Source organism: Eumetopias jubatus, unplaced genomic scaffold (assembly GCF_037043125.1).
Source record: "Eumetopias jubatus isolate StellerSeaLion01/CBP00866 unplaced genomic scaffold, mEumJub1_p1.0 scaffold_4, whole genome shotgun sequence".
In the NCBI taxonomy this organism is placed as follows: domain Eukaryota; kingdom Metazoa; phylum Chordata; class Mammalia; order Carnivora; family Otariidae; genus Eumetopias; species Eumetopias jubatus.
In genome coordinates, this window is record NW_028274810.1 from 66,233,899 (window position 1) to 66,253,761 (window position 19,863).

The window sequence follows — 19,863 nt, forward strand, 5'->3', positions numbered from 1 at the left end:
GCAGAAGTTCAAAATGTCTTTTAATTAAGGCAGTTATACATTCAGGTGATAGGAAATTTAGTAGTTTTTAGTCTTTCATATATGTGCTGTATTTTCTTAGATCCATTTGGAGGTGATCCTTTCAAAGGTTCAGATCCATTTGCATCTGACTGTTTCTTCAAGCAGTCTTCTGCTGACCCTTTTGCCACTTCAAGTACTGACCCTTTCAGTGCAGCCAGCAATAGCAGTAATACATCGGTAAGTGGGAGGGTTAAAAACTGTTAAATGGAGAACAAGCATCTTAAGTGAGTGTCTTGAAATATACAGTGTTGAAAGGATCCTCTTTTAGATTACTTCTGATGAGCTATGTAAAAATGTCAGTCTCATCCAGTCCATGTAGTTTTTGGTTCAGACTGGCATTTCACAGCTTTATCACTCCCTATAATTGGCTGGAATAACTTATTTCATCTAAAAATCAAGTCCATCTTTAATAATAAGGATCAAATATTATCCCATTGGGGATCTTTAAAATGAATGATTTGAAATCCATTAACCAGTCTTAAATAAAGCTTTTCAGAAATGTGTGGTATGCATTATTGAAATAATAAAAATCAACCTTAAAATGGCATTGATGTTTTAGAAAGATAAAGTCATTTATATTATAGACACATTTTATATATATTATATAACACATGTTAATCTTGTGGAGAAATACAAATTCCTACTAAATGTCAGACTCTCTTTTGTACTTCACAACCTGCAAAGTAGGTGTTGGTAGCCCTATTTTAACAATAAGGACACTGGGACTTGGAAGTAACCAAGGTCATACAGCTAAGTGGCTTTAAAAAGAAAACATATTATGGCTTTTTAAACATACCCAAAATAGAGTAATATAATGAAATATTTTAAGAAACCTCCATGTATCCATTACCCAATTTCAGTAATTATGAATGGTTTTGGAATTTGTTTGTTTTTATTTTTTATTTGGAGACTTATTTTGTTAAGCAGGGTGTTTCACCCAAAAAAGAACAATTGATTTGACGGGCATTTGAAGCAAAAATTTTGTCTTTTAATTCTCTTAGATTAAGAATACTCCCTTAAGAGACGAATTGATTCTTTTAAAGTTAATAGATTTTGTATTCTTTAATTGCTTTCTTACTCTACTCAGTGAAGAGCTATTTGGCTAACAACTGGTATTTTCCATTGATGTAAAAGTGAGCAAGTGCCTCTGTAACTGAATATTTGTGGTTTCCACACACTCCCGGATACTGTGTTTTCCTACAACACTTAGTTTGCAGTGTGGACCCATTTGCCAAATTCTTCTAAAATTAGCTGCAACCTGAATTTTTTTCATCTTACCTTATTCTAGGCTCTTATTCTCTACTCTTATCATTAAAGAGCAGGAGAACCAAAGCAGCTCTTCCTAATTTAAAAATAAAACAGGTTTCTCCTGTTCTTCTCCCCTGATGAAAATTTTCCACCATTTGCTCTATTTACTTTTTCTCTTCCCTCCCCAGTTTGTGAAAGCAATATTGCCCTTGCTGACTGCTCTTGATTTCTCCATTAAAAACAAAACAAAAAACCAAATTGGCAATATAAGAATAGGTTTGTTTATCTCATCTCTTCCATGTACCAGGCATGGTGCTAAGCTCTTTTCATGTGTTACCCATTTAATCTTCACACTATTCCCATGAAGCTCATGTTACCATCCTCATTTTTAAGATAAAGTAAATGAAGCTTAAAGAGGTTAAGTGATAATAAGTAAGTGGTAGAACTGAATTCAAACTTTGGTCTATCTGACCAAAATCTAAGGTCTTCACCCCTATAGTCCAAGATTTAAACTTAATTTTTCCCAGCTACAGAGCCCTTGTGTTTTGTGATCTTCCTTCTTTTCAAACAGGCCTCTGATTATGTTTCTAGATCTGACTCTCTCCCCAAAAGTCTTTCCTATTCCCTCAAGGCCAATCTCTGCTCTCAGAGGGACATAATTTAAAAAACCAAAGTGAAACAAAACAACTGGCATTTCTTACTCCCCTAGCTAGTGTATGGTAGCATTGTGTAGCTACTGAGTCATACAGTCAACGTGGGGGGTAGATGACTGATGTTGAAGGGAGAGAATTTCAGTGATAAATTTGGCGACCTTGTAGGAGGATTTTGGAACATTAATTCTATAAAATACCACCTGAATTGTAGTTATGAAAATTACTTTTATGTACTAAATTGCCTAATTATCAAACTGAATGTAACATAGAGTTTAATGGCCTCTTAATCCTTCAAAGGCTACGTATTCATTCCATCCTGTTCCCCTTGCCGTCTCAGTGGTCTTTTGGGTGGTGGCACAGTGTATGAGGAAGGAATAGAAATTAAACCTGACACTTATGTAGGCCTGCTTTTTCTATTTCTCTCTGTGATGGCAAATAAAAATCTGTAAGCTTTTGTTAAAAATCAGGCCTATTAGGTTGTTTTTCCCCTGAAAGTCAAGAGAAGAAGCAATAATAGTTGGTGACTTAAGTCAGTGACTATCTCTCACACTGGTGTTTTGACTATTATATTAGGAACTATGTGACTATACAGACCACCTTAATGTTTTTCTTTGATTTCTCTTTATTCATTCAACAGATAAAATAAGAATATAAGCCATTATGCTAGTTTTATAATAATATCATGGCATCAGTTAAAATAAGTGCTATCATCCTCAGTTCTAAAAACTTCATTAGTATTAATTACCTCTTTCTGATAGTAGTTTAAGTGGGTTCTCTTGCTTTTTTTTTTTTTAAGATGTATTTATTTATTTGAGAGAGAGAGAATGAGAGAGAGAGAGTACATGAGAGGGGGGAGGGTCAGAGGGAGAAGCAGGCTCCCTTACTGAGCAGGGAGCCCGATGTGGGACTCGATCCCGGGACTCCGGGATCATGACCTGAGCCGAAGGCAGTCGCTTAACCAACTGAGCCACCCAGGCACCCTTGCTTTTTTTTTTTTTTTAAAGATTTTATTTATTTCAGACAGGAAGGGAGAGAGCACAAGCTAGGGGGCAGGGTAGGGGCAGAGGGAGAAGCAGACTCTCCGCTGAGCAGGGAGCCCAACGTGGGGGCTTGATCCCAGGACCCTGGGATCATGACCTGAGCTGAAGGCAAACGCTTAACCAACTGAGCCATCCAGGCTATAAAAGAGAGAATGTACTACAGGTCCTGGTTAGCAATACTTTTCTCTTTTCAAGTACATTTGTTTTATTTGGAAATGTATCAGTTGAGCTCTGTGATATCATTTGACATTCAATTGTAATAATCAATTTCTTAATGATTAGAAATAGAGCCTGTAATACAGATGACATTGATAGCCATGAGTCAGAGGAGATAAATGTTCCCAAACCCTTTTCATGCCCCTTTCATCTAACTGTCTGCTAAGGCTTTTATTGGCCTCTTAACAAGGGCCTGATGCCAGAAAGAGAAGGTTCACTTTCTTCCTAGATATATAATTTGTTTGACTATGATTAAAAACCAAAATAATTTAGGAAAACAGTTCTGTAGCAGGAATCTCTGGCTTCTGGTAAAGTCCTCACTCTGTAGCCACTCACCCTTGCCACTTGGTCCAGATTCTTACATGGCTTATTATTGAAAGTAGCAGGATCTTATTAGCAGAGCTCCCTCCCTTCCTCTCTCCCTTCTTTCCTCCTTCTTTTCCTCCGCTCTTCCTCTCCCCACCCCCCTACCCCCGTCTTCCTCTGGTACATGTGCATGTTCCTCTGATGGGCAGAATGCTAGAATTATTTTTAGATAACTAGAAAATAAATCTAGCGTCTGATATTTAAGTACTAGGATATTTAAGAGTTAGAATAGAATGCATCCTAAAGGCAGCATGTCATCCTGGAATAGGAGAAGGACCTTAATGGGAAATCTAGTGAAATCCAAATTAAGTCTATAGTTTATAGTTTTGTACCAGTGTTAATTCCTTAGTTTTAATAGATGTACCATGATTATATGAGGTTATGAGGTACTAACATTAGAGGAAACTGGGTGAAGGATATATGGGAACTCTCTGTATTATCTTTACAACTGTTCTAGAAATCTAAAATTACTTCCATGTAGAAAGTTAAAACAGCGTGTATCTGTACTAGTAACAAAATTATGAAGAAAAGAAAAGAGATGAATGCCACCAAAGTCAGGGTAATAATTACCTCTATAGAGGAGGGATGGGATTGTGTTTGGAAAGGGGCACATGAAGACTTGTCAGGTGTTGGCAGTTTCTTGGAAGGTGATTACATAGGAATTCATTTGATAGTTACTTGTTAAACCATATATGTTTCATATACCATTTTGAATGGATATTATATTACCCAATAAAAGATTAGAAAATGATATGTGTCATTTCAGTTTAATAAGATTGCAAATCAGTAAGGGGAAACATTTATTCCTAATGCCTTGTATTTCTTAATTAAGAGTTTGTAAAGAATATTTTCTTTGATGTGGCCATGAAGTTTCAGCTATGAAATATCGCCTCTCTTAGTCATGATTTCGTGTAATTTGTTTAGGTAGAAACATTGAAGTACAATGATCCTTTTGCTCCTGGTGGAACAGTTGTTGTTGCAGCATGTGATTCAGGTAAGGAAATAATTGATCAGTTTCTTTGAACAGTAAATATGACTTTTCTTTAAGCTTCTTTTTCTGGTCTCCAAATATATTTGTCCTGTTTACTTACGTAAGGCTGTAGAATTATTGCATAGTTATAGCCAATTGTAATCTAGCAGTAATAATGGTGGCAAGTGTTGGCATATCACTTTCTACTTTTCTTATCATTTATTTATCTCATTTATTATTCATGTTAAAGCTCTTACTAGATGGGAGTGGGAGACAGGCTTCCAGGTATGGAATGAATAAGTCATGGAAATGAAAGGTACAGCACAGGAAATATAGTCAGTGGTATTCTATTATTATAAAATAGTGTTGTATGGGGACAGATGGTAGCTATGCATAACGTATAAACTTGCCCAATCACTATGTTGTACGCCTGAAACTAATGTCACAGTGTGTGTCAGCTGTACTTGATTAAAAAAAACTTACTAGAATATGTACTCTAGCCAGTAAAACCAATACAATTTTTTTTTCCTTGATAAAAGGCAGCGTTGGCAGTTTCAAAGTCAGCAATGACTCTTATAGATCTTGGCCTAAAATTAAAAATTGCTTCCAGTAGGTGATGATAATAGTTTTACAAATAGTGGATAAGATATTTAATAATATAGAGAAAATCGAAATGTTACTCTAGCATCCAGTCTTCACGCTTTATTTATGGCGGCTAATTTTCCATTTATCCTTGTAAGTAATATTTCCATTTTAAAGATCAGGAAACTGAGGACCAGTACTTTAAGTAACTTGATCAAGATTATATAGTTTACTAGATTTGAACCAGGTGAAGCCAGGATTCAAAACAAAGTCTGACAGAGACTAAAAGCTTCTGCAACTTTCTCATTACTCATTTAAAAATAAAACAGACCAACTATTGTGTAGGAGAGCAGGGAATTAGAGGGAAGTGGACTCAAACCTGTAAATACCTCAAGTATCATGCTGATACAGGATTCCTTATTTTTCCAGATGAAAATAAGGTGAGTTATTCAGTACACAAATTTGCTGATGTGACAAATTTGCTGATGTGCTGAAGTTGAGGATCATGAGCATAGAGAAAGATTAGTAGAAATGCCTTCACAATTTAGATTTCTGGTATTGTACAAATTAAAACAAGATGAGATTTAGCAGTGTGCGTTGTTTTCAGGTTGAAATTTAACTTCCAAACTGAGTAACAAAAAGGAATTGAATATAAAAAGCAGATATGTAGAAAACAAGATTTAATGTAGTGCTGGGTATTGATTTAACCCAAAACTTAGAATAACAGCAAATAAGATTTTTAAAAGTCTTATTGTAGTAACAGTGGTTAAATTAATATATTTTTAAAATACATGTGCTTTTTTTAGACTCCCATTATTGAGCTGATGAATTAATATATAGCTAGGGATATTGTATGATTAGAAAGGATAACCTAAGAAAATGAAAAGTTAATATATTTATACAGGTGACCCTTGAATGATATGGGGGTTCAGGATGCTGACCCTCCCCCCACATGCAGTTGCATATCTCCATATAACCTTTGACTCCCCAAAACCTTTACTAATATCCTACTGTTGACTGGCAGCCTTACCAATAACGTAACCAGGCAATTAACACATATTTTGTACGTTACATATATTCTTATAATAAAGTAAGCTAGAGAAAACGTTATTGAGAAAATCATAAGGAAAATACATTGACAGTACTGTGCTGCATTTATTGAGAAAAATCTGCATATAAGTGAATCCACACACTTCACACCCATATTGTTCAAGGGTCAACTGTAATTAACTCTTGACTGAAATGGTAATTGCCGTGAAGTTCATTAAAGCTGCAAAAATTTAAAGGAAAGGGAGATCACCTCCATTTAGGGTAAGTTATGAATGGTTTCAAAGCAGAAGGTAGCTTTTGTTGTGCAACCATCACAAATCCAGTTTATCTACTTTTTTTTTGCCTATGCTTTTAGTGTCATGCCAAAAAAGTATAGCTAAATCCAATATCATGAGGGTTTTCCCCATGTCTTCTTCTAAGAGTTTTATAGCTTTAGCTCTTACATTTAGGTCTTTGATGCATTTTGAGTTAATTTTTGTATTTCTTGTAAGAGTCTTACTTCATTCTTTAGAGTGGATTTTCAGTTTTCTCAGTACCATTTGTTGAAAGGACTTGACCTTTCCCCATTGAATGGTCTTGGTATCCTTGTAGAAAATCATTTGACTATATATGCAAGTGTTTATTTCTGGACTCACTCTTCTGTTCCACTGGTGTAAATGTCTATCTTTGATACCTGTAACTTTGTTATTCTTTTTCGGGTTCCCTTGAGATTCCATATGAATTTTAGTATGAATTTTCTATTTCTGCAAAAAAATGTCATTGGGATTTTGATACAGATTGCTTTGAATCTGTAGATTGCTTTGGTTAGTATTAACATCTTAACATTTTCCAATCCATGAAGTGGGCTGTCTTTCCATTTAATTGTATCTTCTTTAATTTCTTTCAGAATGTTTTATAGTTGTCAGCATACATGCTTCCTTGGTTAATTCTTGAGTATTTTATTCTTTTTCATGCTATTGTAAATGAAATTGTTATCATCTTAATTTCCTTTTCAGATTGTTCATTGTTAATATATAGACATGCTACTGATTTTTGTGCATTGATTTTGTATCCTGCTACTTTGCTGTTTATTCTAAACAGGTTTTGTGGAATTTTACGGTTTTCTACATGTGAGGTCATGTTGTATGCAACAGAGATAATTTTACTTTCTTTCCAATTTGAATGCCTTTTTTTTTCCTTGCCTAGTTACCCTGAGTAGGACTTCTGTGATGAATTGAAGTAGTGAAAGTGGGCGTCGTTGTCTTGTTACTGATTTTAGAGAAAAAATTTCAATCTCTCACCATTGAATAAGATGTTCACTGTTGGCTTTTCATATGTGGCTTTTATTATGTTGAAGTAGTTTCTTCTTTTTCTAGTTTGCCAAGTGTTTTTATCATGAAAGGATGTTGAATTTTGTCAGACGCTTTTTCTGCATCAATTAAGAGGATAATGTGGGTTTTTTTTTTCCTTTATTCTGTTAATGGGGTGTATTTTATTGATTGATTTTCATATATTGAACCATCCTTACATACAAATGAGCACCTGTATCTTCCTAGTCTGCCATTTAGCTTGCGTCTTGATTTGAATGAGAATCTTAGAACCAAAAACTTTTTTAAAAAAGATTTATTTATTTGAGTGAGAGAAGGGGTGCATGCACATGCACAAGGGGGAGGGGCAGAGGGAGGGAATCTTCAAGTGGACTCCCCGCTGAGCAGAGCCCCATGTGGGACTCAGTCTCACAACCCTGAGATCATGACCTGAGCTGAAACCAAGAGTTGGTCACTCAACCAACTGAACCACCCAGGTGCGCCCCCAAAACTCTTTTGAATTGGATGGGCTACATATTAGTGTGTCTGGGGCAGAGTTACACAGACCTTCCACAGATTCAGAAATACCAGAGGTCTGAACTTTCTTTTTCTTTTTTTTTTTTAAACCATACCCATAAGATCATCCAAACTTCGTTTTTGCATTTTCCTCATTTAATCTTTACAATGGTTATAGAGACAGGTACCGTTCGTTCTCATTTTAAGGATGAGAAAAATGAGACTTAGGTCAAGCAATTTGCCCGAGGCTGTAGTAGTTGTTGCCATGCTCAGTGTCCAGTCCATGTCTTATTTCAGAGCTCATTCTATAGTCACTTCATTATGGAGCCTCTGCCTTATCTTCTCATCCAATACTGAAAATATAAAAATGGTAGTAAGGTGATGCCACAGATTGTTTTTCTGTCAGTATTGCTGCCTTTGTTAGAGCTGGAAAGACTCTTACACATGCTATGGGCCAGAGTTTTCATATTATTTTTCACAAAACTAGCTTCCAGAGAGGTCTTCAGAGAGTTGGCAAATTATTTTCATATTTTTTAAGTGTCTTTAAATTTTTTAAAACTGCAATTTAATTAAATGTATGCATTCATAAATGTTACAAACCATATTAACATATTGTAGTGCATTGGTGCTTTAAAGTAGTGTCAGGTTAAGTGGTTTTTGTGCAAACCTCTGGATAAAAATTACTTTAAACTACTCAGATTGCAAGACTCTTGTTTAAAAATGTATATAACTACTTCTTTGGGTGAATTGTTTTTCAAATAGAGCAATCAAAACTATCCGAAATAAGTTCAACTCCTGACTTTAAACATTTGTGTTAATCAAAATTACTTTGTTTTCACTGTCATTGTGATAAGTAAATAATATAAATTTGAACTTAAGATGATTTTAGAGTTAAGGTGCCTAGGTGGCTCAGTCTGTTGGGCAGCTGGCTCTTGGTTTCAGCTCAGGTCATGATCTCAGGGTCCTGGGATCAAGCCCTGTGTTGGGCTCCATGTTCAGCAGGGAGTCTGCTTGAGGATTCTCTCTCTCCCTCTCCCTTTGCCCTTCTCCCCAGCGCGCTCTCTCTCTCTCAAATAAATAAATAAATCTTAAAATGATTTTAGAGTTAATTTTTAAAATCCCATTTATTTGTTTCATATATTGGAATTTCATATAAGATTTGAAACTGTTATCAAGCCTTATTTCCTAATATATGAAAGGAAAAGCTAAGCCCCAGAGGCACTTATCAGTTTGCTTCTCAATCCATGCCCATTGATTTTCCTCTGTGTTATCCTGCCTCTTTACTTATCTACTATGTAAGTGAGAAAAAAGAAAAAAAAAGAAATCCTTGGGAACCCAAAATTTCATAAAGGGTACTGGGAGTATAGGGAATATAATCAGATGAAAAATGTTAAAAAATTAAAGCATTTTAGTAAGAAACTTGTAGAAGATTCATGAAAGGCTCTTGGGGATTGGCGGAGATAATTCAACCTTACTATGCTCTTATTTCAACAACAACAAAAATAATTAGGAGTGGGTAATTTGAAACAATCACAAGCAGTAACTATGGAAATCATCAAGTATAGTAGCTTTTTGGTCTGAGGACCCCTTTACACTTTTAAAAATTAATGAAGATCCTCAAAGAGCTTTTGTTTATATGGGTTATCTATCAGTATTTACTATATTAGAAATTGAAACTGAGAAACTAAAAATTTTTTAATTCAATTAAAGGCAATGATAATAAACCCATTACATATAAACATAAATAACATTTCTTTAAGAAAAATAACTCCAAACCAAAAAAAAAAATTGTGACCAAGAGTAGCATTATTCATACATTTTTGCAAAGCTCTTTAAATGTGCGCCTTATAAAAAAGAAGATAGCTGGATTCTCATATCTACTTCTGCATTCAATCTCCTGCACTGTATTGTTTTGCTTGAAGTATGGGAAATGAAAAAGATCTGCTCTCACACAGATACGTAGTAAAGGGGTATTTCAGTAACCTTTTTAGGTAATTGTGGATATTCTTCTTTGATACTATATCAAATTTCAACATATTTTAGTTTCTTTAAAGTTAGTTGCCATGTGGTACGTGAAACCATATCAGTGACCTTTTCATGCTCTCTTACATTAAAATCCATTGGTTTTTCTTGCACTTTGAATGAATTTTTTACCTATATGTGATTTTGTAATTTGCACTGATCCTTTTGGAAATAATTGGTTCACTGCTGACACATTTCATTATAAATATTTTTTAAATTATATTTATTAATATCACCTTCCATCTTATCAGAGTCTTTAAATATTGGTATGATGTTAAGATTATGGGACAGGTACAGCTTTCCAAGATTCTGATTTTTACTTGAAAGCTTGAATTTTTATCACTAGCAACAAAACTATCAGTTGTTTTCTTTAAAGTGACAGCCTCACTGTTTGTTTTGGAGGAAATGTTGCCAGATACCCAAATCTGAATAACCATTGTTTATCTGTTACTCCTTTCAAGTAAAAAGGGCATTCCGTGAAAAAAGCAGCTAGTTCAACTTGTTTCGCACACCATCATGCAAGTGCTTTTCTTCCAGATAACTATCATACTTTCCTACTCAGCAGAAGTGCTTTGTGTGTATTTCCCATTTTGTTACTCAGAATTTTAAAAAGATGTGTACCTAGAGGCACCTGGGTGGCTCAGTAGGTTAAGCATCCAACTGTTGGTTTCGGCTCAGATTGTGATCCTTAGGGTCATGAAATCAAGCCCCAAACTGGGCTCTGTGCTCAGCGCAATCTACTTGCGATTCTCTCTTCCTCTCTTTCTGCTCCTCCCATTTGTGTCCTCTTTCTCTCTAAAATAAATAAATCTTAAAGAAAAAAAGATTTGTACCTAAGGATCATGATTTATTAAAACTAATAATTTTTATCAGTTCATCAAGAACAGACTTTTTTTTAAGATTTTATTTATTTATTTGACAGAGAGAGAGAGACCGTGAGAAAGGGAACACAAGCAGGCAGAGTGGGAGAGGGAGAAGCAGGCTTCCCACTGAGCAGGGAGCCCGATGTGGGGCTCAGTCCCAGGACTCTGGGATCATGACCTGAGCCGAAGGCAGACGCTTAATGACTGAGCCACCCAGGCTCCCCAAGGACAGACATTTTTAAACACAACTGGCTTTTTTTTACCCCCTGCCAAGTTTGTGATGGTGCTACTGCCTTGATTTGCTGTAAGACACTAGCAGTTTTATCTACATTGTTGCAATATTAACACATTAAGAAATATAAATAACATCTTAATATTCAAAATAGTTTTGATCTTACAGACCTCCGTAAAGAGGTGTGGGGGACCTCCAGGGTCCATGGACCACACCTTGAGAACTTCTGATCTAATATGAACTAAAAGATTTTTCCTGTTGCCCTGGTCTCTGTTCCCTCAGGACAGCTTGCTCGCAGAAGGTATCTGGGACAGAGATCTCCTTTTATTCAAACAAAACAGGATCAAGAGAATAACCTCAGTGTCCTGGAGAAAAAAACTGAAGAGTGGAGGCTATCTTTTTAGTTATGTATTAGCCTAGTGCTTCTGCTCTTCTCACAGTACACACTTTTTATGGTGGTGATGTCCAGTTCTGTGCCTTCAACTACAACCTGTTTCCTAATGACTTCTTGATTTAGTCTTCCAGTGTTGAACTCTCTCCTGAACCTTCAGTACCTTCAGGTTATCTGCTGGATATTTCCCCTTAGGTCCCAAGCTCAACGGTGCTTAAAATTGAAATAATCATCTTTTGCAGTTAGTCTCTCCTTTAAAGTATTAGTATTTCTACTTTCTGTATTAATGATACTATTAGCCAATCATCTGAGACTTTTCTGCCATACCTCACCTCCAATAAATTGCCAAGTTCTGTTGTTTTACCCCCAAATAGACCCTGATTGTTCCTTTTTATACTCAGTTTGTTTGGACTCTCATTTTGTTTTATCTGGACTGTAATATTAAATTGCCTTCATTCTCTTTACCTGCCAATCTGTCATCTACATGACTGCCAGAATTGTCTTTCTTAACATTTGATCATGTTACTAACCACAAATCTAAGTCGCTAGCCCTGTGTTCCACACATATGTGTGTATATAATTTTTTAGTTATATATTATTTATATTAATATAATGTTTAATATATATCTATATTATATTTGTATTATATGTATATATATTTAATGGTCTTTTAATGTGTCACAGGTATATGTCTGAAAGTAAAGTTGTCCACCTGATGAAATAAAAAACATTACTAAACATCTTCTTGACATTCCATCCCTGTTAATAGTATTACCATCTACTCAGTTGCCCAAGCAGAGATTTGAGAGTCATCCTAAATTGTATCCCTACTTTCCCACCCCAGAGCTTCTGGGACATAGCAGAGTCCATCAGTTGAATGCTGAAGAAATGAATAAATGATTTGTCTCAAATCTACTACATTATCGTAAGATTTTGAATTGAATGGAAGCATAAACAGTCTAAAGGGGGGGTTGCCATCATTAGGACATGGATGTTTGAAGCCAACAGCCTGAAGTTACTCATTAGCATTTTATTAGATAAAATGCTAATTCCTTAGGTTTTCTTAGTCTCCATTTCCTAAACGATAAAATGAAGTTAATAATTATACTTCATGGGTTTGTTTGGTAGATTAAATGAGATAATGTATGTTAAAGTATTTATTGTGGTACCTATCACAGTAAATGGTAGCTGCTATTACTATTATTACTACTATTTTTTAGTTTAATGGTTTCTAAATCCTGACTAATGTTACTTGGAATATACTCTGATAGTTCCAAGTCAAATAGGGATGAGAGAGAGAAAATGAGAATGAGAATTGTTGCCAACTCTCTTTTCCTGGAAAGGATTCTTTCCAGTCTAAGATTGTTTTCTCTTCTTTTTAGTTTTTAAATCCTTTTGTTTGTGAAATGAAAGATGGACTTTTTTTTTTAAGTTAAGCAAATCTCTTTATGTTGTTGTTTTCTCTATGTGTGTTGGTTTTAATATATTTATTTAGTTTACTAAAAATAAAATCCTGGGCGCCTGGGTGGCTCAGTTGGTTGGGCGGCTGCCTTCAGCTCAGGTCGTGATCTCGGAGTCCCGGGATCGAGTCCCACATCGGGCTCCCTGCTCAGTGGGAAGCCTGCTTCTCCCTCTGACCCTCTTCCCTCTCGTGCTCTCTCTCAAATAAATAAATAAAATCTTCAAAAAAATAAAATAAAATCCCAACATCTGGAAACCAGTGAGACTCAGAGAGGTGGCATTACACACCTAAGGTCACAAACAGAACTTTTGTCCTCTTTACTTACACTCCTATATCCCTCTTCTTTTTACCAACAAATAAAGTGTTTAGCCAGAAAAAAAGATTAATCCCACAGAACAGGAAAAATAGAAGCTTTCAAAATAAACTAAAAACCTAAGGGTAAATTTTTGTTCTTAAAAATTAAATGATAAATCACCCCTACTTCTAGAATTTAGTGATTATGATAAAGATAGAAGGACATCAGGTATTTTTAATATTTTGACTCACAGTGGGGTCTTTTTAGCATTTACTCCTTGTGAGTAGACATGTTGCAGACTAAAAGAATACTAAAGAAAGCAAATGCAGGTTACTCAGTTTCTACATATACTTTATTTTGTTTTGTAAAAGTTCTTTTTCCACTTCATTATAGATGGGATTAGTTCTGGTGCCAGAAGATTTTTTGCATGGAATATTTTATTAACTCCTAACTGAGGAAATGCAAAGTCTTTCCAACTCTTAATTAAAGCTTTATAACATCCTGAGGATTTAGAGGGGAACTTGTGGTCTCCCCAGAGCATCTTTGACTCTAGAGGTAGTAAAATGCCACGTAGGTCTTTATTTTTACAGGCGATGACTCAGGCTAAGCATACAGATGTTCATATGTTTTATTATTCTTAGCCTCTGCCTTCTTTCATGTTTCTTCTCTAATTTTCTCTATTTCCACAAATACAGGTCATGACTGTCTCTTCAAGGCCACTTCTTTTTTGCCTGGAAAAATGTGTGTGCATGAGCAGTGTGTATTTGTGTATAGTGTGTATATGTTTCTCTCTTCTCCCACCCCTTTTCTGTCCACAAGAAAGTAAAACCCTTTTTGGAAAGTCTTCTTGTCCTCTTTCACATAAATCTAGCTGTTGCTTTTCCTTTACTCTCTTTGAACTTTAATACTTACTGTGTAGCAGTTGTATACATATGTATCACTCAAACCATGAGTTCCTTGAAGGTGGGTGTTGTGTCTTATTCTCCTCTAAATCCCTAGTACCTAGCCTTGATGCTTAGTAAATGTGAGTGGATGAGTGGGTCAGTGAGTGAGTGAGTGAATGATTTGGAGACCAGCTTGAGAAAATGGATTCTGTATTAATGACCAACACCGCAGATTATTCATGAGTATCTCTTAAAGGTTTTCTGAGTTTGAACTTGATTATCTGATGACTTGTGCATGGGTCATGGAAAAAAAAATTTCTTCCTTTTCCCAGGATTCCCTGGTTAGATACCTGTTCTTGGTTATTATCTGTGAGCCTTAAAACTGGTTTCCCTTATTCCTTGTTGGTCAGCTGGTTATGCTAAGAACTATTATGGTATCTGTTTGGAAGATCCTTAATAAGTAGACAGTTTCTGTCCCCCTTTTCTCTCAGTATTTTCAGTGAATATGAGCATCTTCTATTTATCAGACCTTTTTCTAGGCCTTGAAGATACAGTAGTGAACAAAGCGAAGTTCTCGTCTTCATAGGGTTTATATGGGAAAGATAGGCAATAAACAAATATGTAATATGTCAAGTACTGATGAATGCTATGAATTAAATTGGGATAAGGGGATTAAAAATGATACACCTAAAATGTAGCTTTAAAGGAAAAAAATACCAGGAAAAAAAGCTGTTAGAAGCATGCTAAAATAATTGATGAGTTATTTCTGATAATGAAATTATAGATGATTTTTTAAATTACGCTTTTATGTAATTTTCCGAAGTGTTCATCGCCTTTATTCTTGGGGAGGAGAGGGTGCCAGTGAGATCACATTTGCATTTAAAGCCTCATTCTGATGGTCTTTAGCTCCTGTGTGATCAAGAGGAAGAAAGCCACCTACTGATTCGTCTCCGAATATTTCTGGGAATCCTCAGCACATGGTCTGGAAAAGTTCATACCCAGTGAGTCCTTCCAGTCTCTGGACAGGCCTCTACTTCATATCAGTCATGATCAATATCTGAGGAGGTGGTTGCCAAAGTCTTAATTCCCCAATTTAGGCAAAAGTCCTTTGTCATTCTTCCAGGACACATTCCCCAGTGTTTGGACCAATGCCGAATAGGTCGTTTTTTTCTGATGAAGAAAGTGTAGAAAAACTGTAGTAAAACTATAAGTAGCATATCTTTATATACAAATGTCATGTATTTTATTAATGTCTTTCACAGTGTATACTTAACAACATTTCAGTCAAACTTGACCTAACTCAACACCGTTGCCATGAGCGTTATAACTTCTTGTAAAGGCTGTGGCAGAGAAAAAGCATGAAGCAGATCTTTTATTTCCCTCCAGTGAAAGGAGGCAACTTCTTTTCCCTCATCACCTTTCTACCAGTCAGGAGGGCATCTGCACCCTGGTTGTGCCTCAGCTGCTTGTGGCATCAGGAATCACAAGGCACAGAGGAAGGAGAAAGAAAGGAAAGCCTAAAACAACACCCATGACCAGGCTGGGCCCAGGCTGTGGGACTTAGATATGTAGTTATAAAAAAGCATCTTTTATGGCTAACGCTGTAGAATTTCTTGTAACTCTGGACTTTCAACATCCTCTTCAGGCTCAGAGTTGTTGGTCTATTTCTAAAGGGCTAATTTTCTTTATGCTTCTTCCCACTCTCTTTACCTGCTTCCTCTGCCTCATGACTGTCTTGATGACAAAGCAAGCAAAAGTAACATATACCTTCTTGCTCCTCTTCAGTTTATGTCCATGGTGTACTGATTTTTAGAGGTGAAGGCACAATTTACACATTTAAATGGGTATGTGGGCACACTTGTTTTAAGACTGATTTGATGTAAAGATGACGATTTGAGGGAGAACAAGGAAAAATTTTCAGTGCCTCTTTGCTCTTTCTTAACCTGTCTCTTGCAATTCTCTTTCCCTTCCTTCCTTTGTTTCTTTCTATTTTCCTATATCAAGTAACAATTCCTATAAACATTCTTTGGCTTTATTGGTAGCCTTTATGCCTGAATAGGTGAAACCTATCTCAAAGTAGATCCGTTCATTCCAGCCAAAAATGTTAATCCATTTGGTAAGTGCAGTGTGATGGAACAGATACTTCTCATGCCTGGGAGCAGGTTAAATAATTACTTTTGCAGATACTGTTCCCTCTGCCTGGAATGTCTTTATCTTTCCCACCTCGATCTATTCCTTATGTAAAACACCTAGCTCAAATGTAATAGTTTCTTTGATACTTTTTCTGATCCTCCCAGTTAATGACTCCTACTATGGCATTTTCATACCTCTCTAATAGCTCATTTAAGATTGTTTTATTATTGTTTTTTACATGTATCTCATTAGACTGTGAGATTTGGGGGGTAGGAACTGTATTTTCTTACTTTCTTAGATCTGATATTCAAGAAATGTTTTTGACCGTTCTTCTTGGATAAGCCTTATTCACTGTTTTTAAGGACTTTTCAATCTAATAATGGTGATATATCAATCACAGATAACCATAGTACAAACTAGAATGCAGTCAGTGCCACAAAGAAGAAAGAAATCACTGCCTGCTGTGGGAATTAGAGGTTTTCCCAGGCTTAGTGGATGAGGTGACATTTAAAACGCATCCTGAAGGATAAGTGTGAAATGTGGAATTAATGGAATCTACCTTCTCTTACTTCCTGATAGCTTTATTAAAAATAGTTTCAGTGCATGGGAACTATATTATTTGACATGTATTCCAAAGCCTTAAACCTAGAGTTAGTTTTCTTGTTTTTCATCTGAAATAATTCATCAGTTGATTTATACAAAAGAGTGTATTGTGTGTATGTCGGGGGGGGTGGGTAGGTATCAATTTGTTCACTGGATTTAAGTCATAAATTCAGGAACTGATATTTAGGATTAGATCTTTTTCATCTGTCTAAATGTTACCAACCAAAAAAGGACATGAAATTTTGATGCCTATTGGATTGATTTTCTTTATTAATTTTAGCCACAGATCCCTTTGCTTCTGTTTTTGGAAGTGAATCATTTGAAGATGGATTTGCTGACTTCAGCACATTGTCAAAGGTAATCTGCAGTGATTAGTGGGAAGGTGAAATATACTGTGTTTCCACCAATGGAGCAATCCTTCCTTCCAATTATGTAACCCTGTCACAGACATCTCAACTTGATTTCAATGTTGATTTCAGATAGAAATGATAGATGTAATTCAAGTAGACATATTTCTATACATAAGGACTATGGTGATGGTACAGGTAATTATAATTTTCTACTGACAGGTTAGCTCAACAACTTCATGTTAAGAGTCTTCTGCCTCTTTAAATATATTTCTTCCAGTTGAACTAATTTATCCCCTGTTGACTGTTTGGGTCAATAGATGTAAAATTTGGGCATTCATGCCATCTTCTCTGCATTGATTACTTCATTTTATGTTCTGAGGCTCTTAGGGTTAGTATTTTTTTTTAAGATTTTATTTATTTATTTGACAGAGACACAGAGAGAGAGGGAACACAAGCAGGGGGAGTGGGAGAGGGAGAAGCAGGCTTTCCACAGAGCAGGGAGCGCGATGCAGGGCTCGATCCCAGGACTCCAGGATCATGACCTGAGCCGAAGGCAGATGCTTAACCCACTGAGCCACCCAGGCGCCCCAGTTAGGGTTAGTATTAAGATAATGAATACACATAGTCATATGTGTATTCCACTATATGTCCACTATCTATTTTCCAGTGTAGCTGTAGGATTGATTCAGGCCAAAAGAGTAAAATTAGAGTATATGTGAAATTGTCTATATCATCGGTTCTCAGCTGGATGTTATTTTCCCTCCACCCTCACCCTCAATTATTTGGCATTGTCTAAAGACATTTTTGGGGCGCCTGGGTGGCTCAGATGTTTAAGCGTCTGCCTTCGGCTCGGGTCATGATCCCAGGGTCCTGAGATCGAGTTCCGCATTGGGCTCCCTGCTCCTTGGGAGCCTGCTCCTCCCTCTGCTTCTCTCTCTCTCTCTCTCTGTCTCTCATGAATCAATAAATAAAATCTTTAAATAAATAAATAAATAAATAAATAAAGACTTTTGGTTGTCACAACTGGGAAGGGGGACTATTCATATCTAGTATATAGAAACCAGGGGTGCTATTAAACATCCTACAACACAGTATCCAGCTCCCCACAACACAGGATTACATCCAGCCCATAATGTAAGTAGTACTGTAGAGAAACACTGGCCGAAAGAGATCTAAAGTCACAATGTCTGGGGCGCCTGGATGGCTCAGTAGGTTAAGCAGCTGCCTTCAGCTCAGGTTATGATCCTGGCGTCCTGGGATCAAGCCCCATGTCCGGCTTCCTGCTCAGCAGAGAGCCTGCTTCTCCCTCTCCCTCTGCCTGCCACTCTGCCTACTTGTGCTCTTTCTCTCTCTCTCTGTCAAATAAATAAAATCTTAAAAAATAAATAAAATCTTTAAAAATAAATAAATAAAATCACAATGTCTGATTCATTATAGAAAAGTGAATTTTTCATTATTAGAAAGGCAGAGTCTTCAGACCCACATTAAGACTTGTTATTCTAGGGGCACCTGGGTGGCTCAGTTGCTTAGGCGTCTGCCTTCGGCTGGGGTCATGATCCCAGGGTCTTGTTACTGAGTCCCGTGTTAGGCTCCCTGCTCAGTGGGGAGCCTGCTTCTCTCTCTCCCTCTGTCTGCTGTTCTCCCTGCTTGTGTCCTCTCTCTCTATCTCTCTGTCAGATAAATAAAATCTTTAAAAAAATAAATAAAATTTTTAAAAAAGACTTATTCCATGGGATTATTTTGCTTTTAAAAATTGACTTTCACCTTGTCTTTAATGTTTTTCAAGATGCCATTTTCTTTGTCATTAGTATTAAATTTTTCCTATATTTAAGTGCATTGGGAAGTGTGGAATCAGTATCTTTTTTTCTTTGATTATCATTTGGATCAGATACTCATTTGAGGAAAAACATATAGTCCCTTTAAAGTGGACCTCAGGTGGTTTTGTACTGCCTGAAGCTTGAAAAACTTTTAATCCAGAGTTGGCTTGTTTTGGTATGATCTGTTGCTTTAGTAAGTAATGATGTTATAATCACTACTCATATAGAACAGTTTTTTAAAATACTTATCCCTTTTGGCTTCAAATGCAAAGGTTAACATGTCAGTGCTCTCAGAATTGAAATAAATAAAGCTGCATAATACTGAAGATCATTATTGACCATATATATATTTTGGTTGGTATAATTTATATAACCATATATACACATTTCTTTTCAAACAAAGGTCAACAACGAAGATCCTTTTAGTTCAGCCACATCGAGCTCTGTCAACAATGTGGTCATTAAAAAAAATGTGCTTGAGGAAACATCGGTCAAAAGTGAAGATGTACCCCCAGCACTGCCACCAAAGATTGGAACTCCAACAAGACCCTGCCCACCACCACCTGGTATGAGAGTTGGTATCTTTCCTAAATCAACTGAGATGCTTTTTCTCTTTCTGAAAAATACTGGTGTGAGCCTTATAGACTTAAATAAAGGGCTTTCAACAAAACAAGTCAAAAACCATGGCAGAAGCCTGCTACTGTCATCTGTTCTCACCTCAGTACAGAATGACAGACATGTGCCTAAAAGGCCAGCATGTGTAACGTGAACCCCTTTTCTGGCGAGAGCTCATTTCTTTTTAAATCATTTTAGAGAGGGCAGTA

General features: G+C 36.2%; 1 protein-coding gene across 3 annotated transcripts in view; it reads left to right on the forward strand.

The window, feature by feature from the left end:
• The window catches only part of EPS15 (epidermal growth factor receptor pathway substrate 15), a 140,127-nt gene that overhangs the window by 113,845 nt on the left and 6,419 nt on the right, over positions 1-19,863 (forward strand). For all 3 annotated transcript variants that reach the window (XM_028106749.2, XM_028106748.2, XM_028106750.1), the window contains 4 exons: positions 101-237; positions 4,508-4,577; positions 17,153-17,229; positions 19,443-19,605. In XM_028106749.2, the coding sequence (XP_027962550.1) occupies positions 101-237; positions 4,508-4,577; positions 17,153-17,229; positions 19,443-19,605 (447 nt within the window). The remainder of the gene's footprint in view (positions 1-100; positions 238-4,507; positions 4,578-17,152; positions 17,230-19,442; positions 19,606-19,863) is intronic.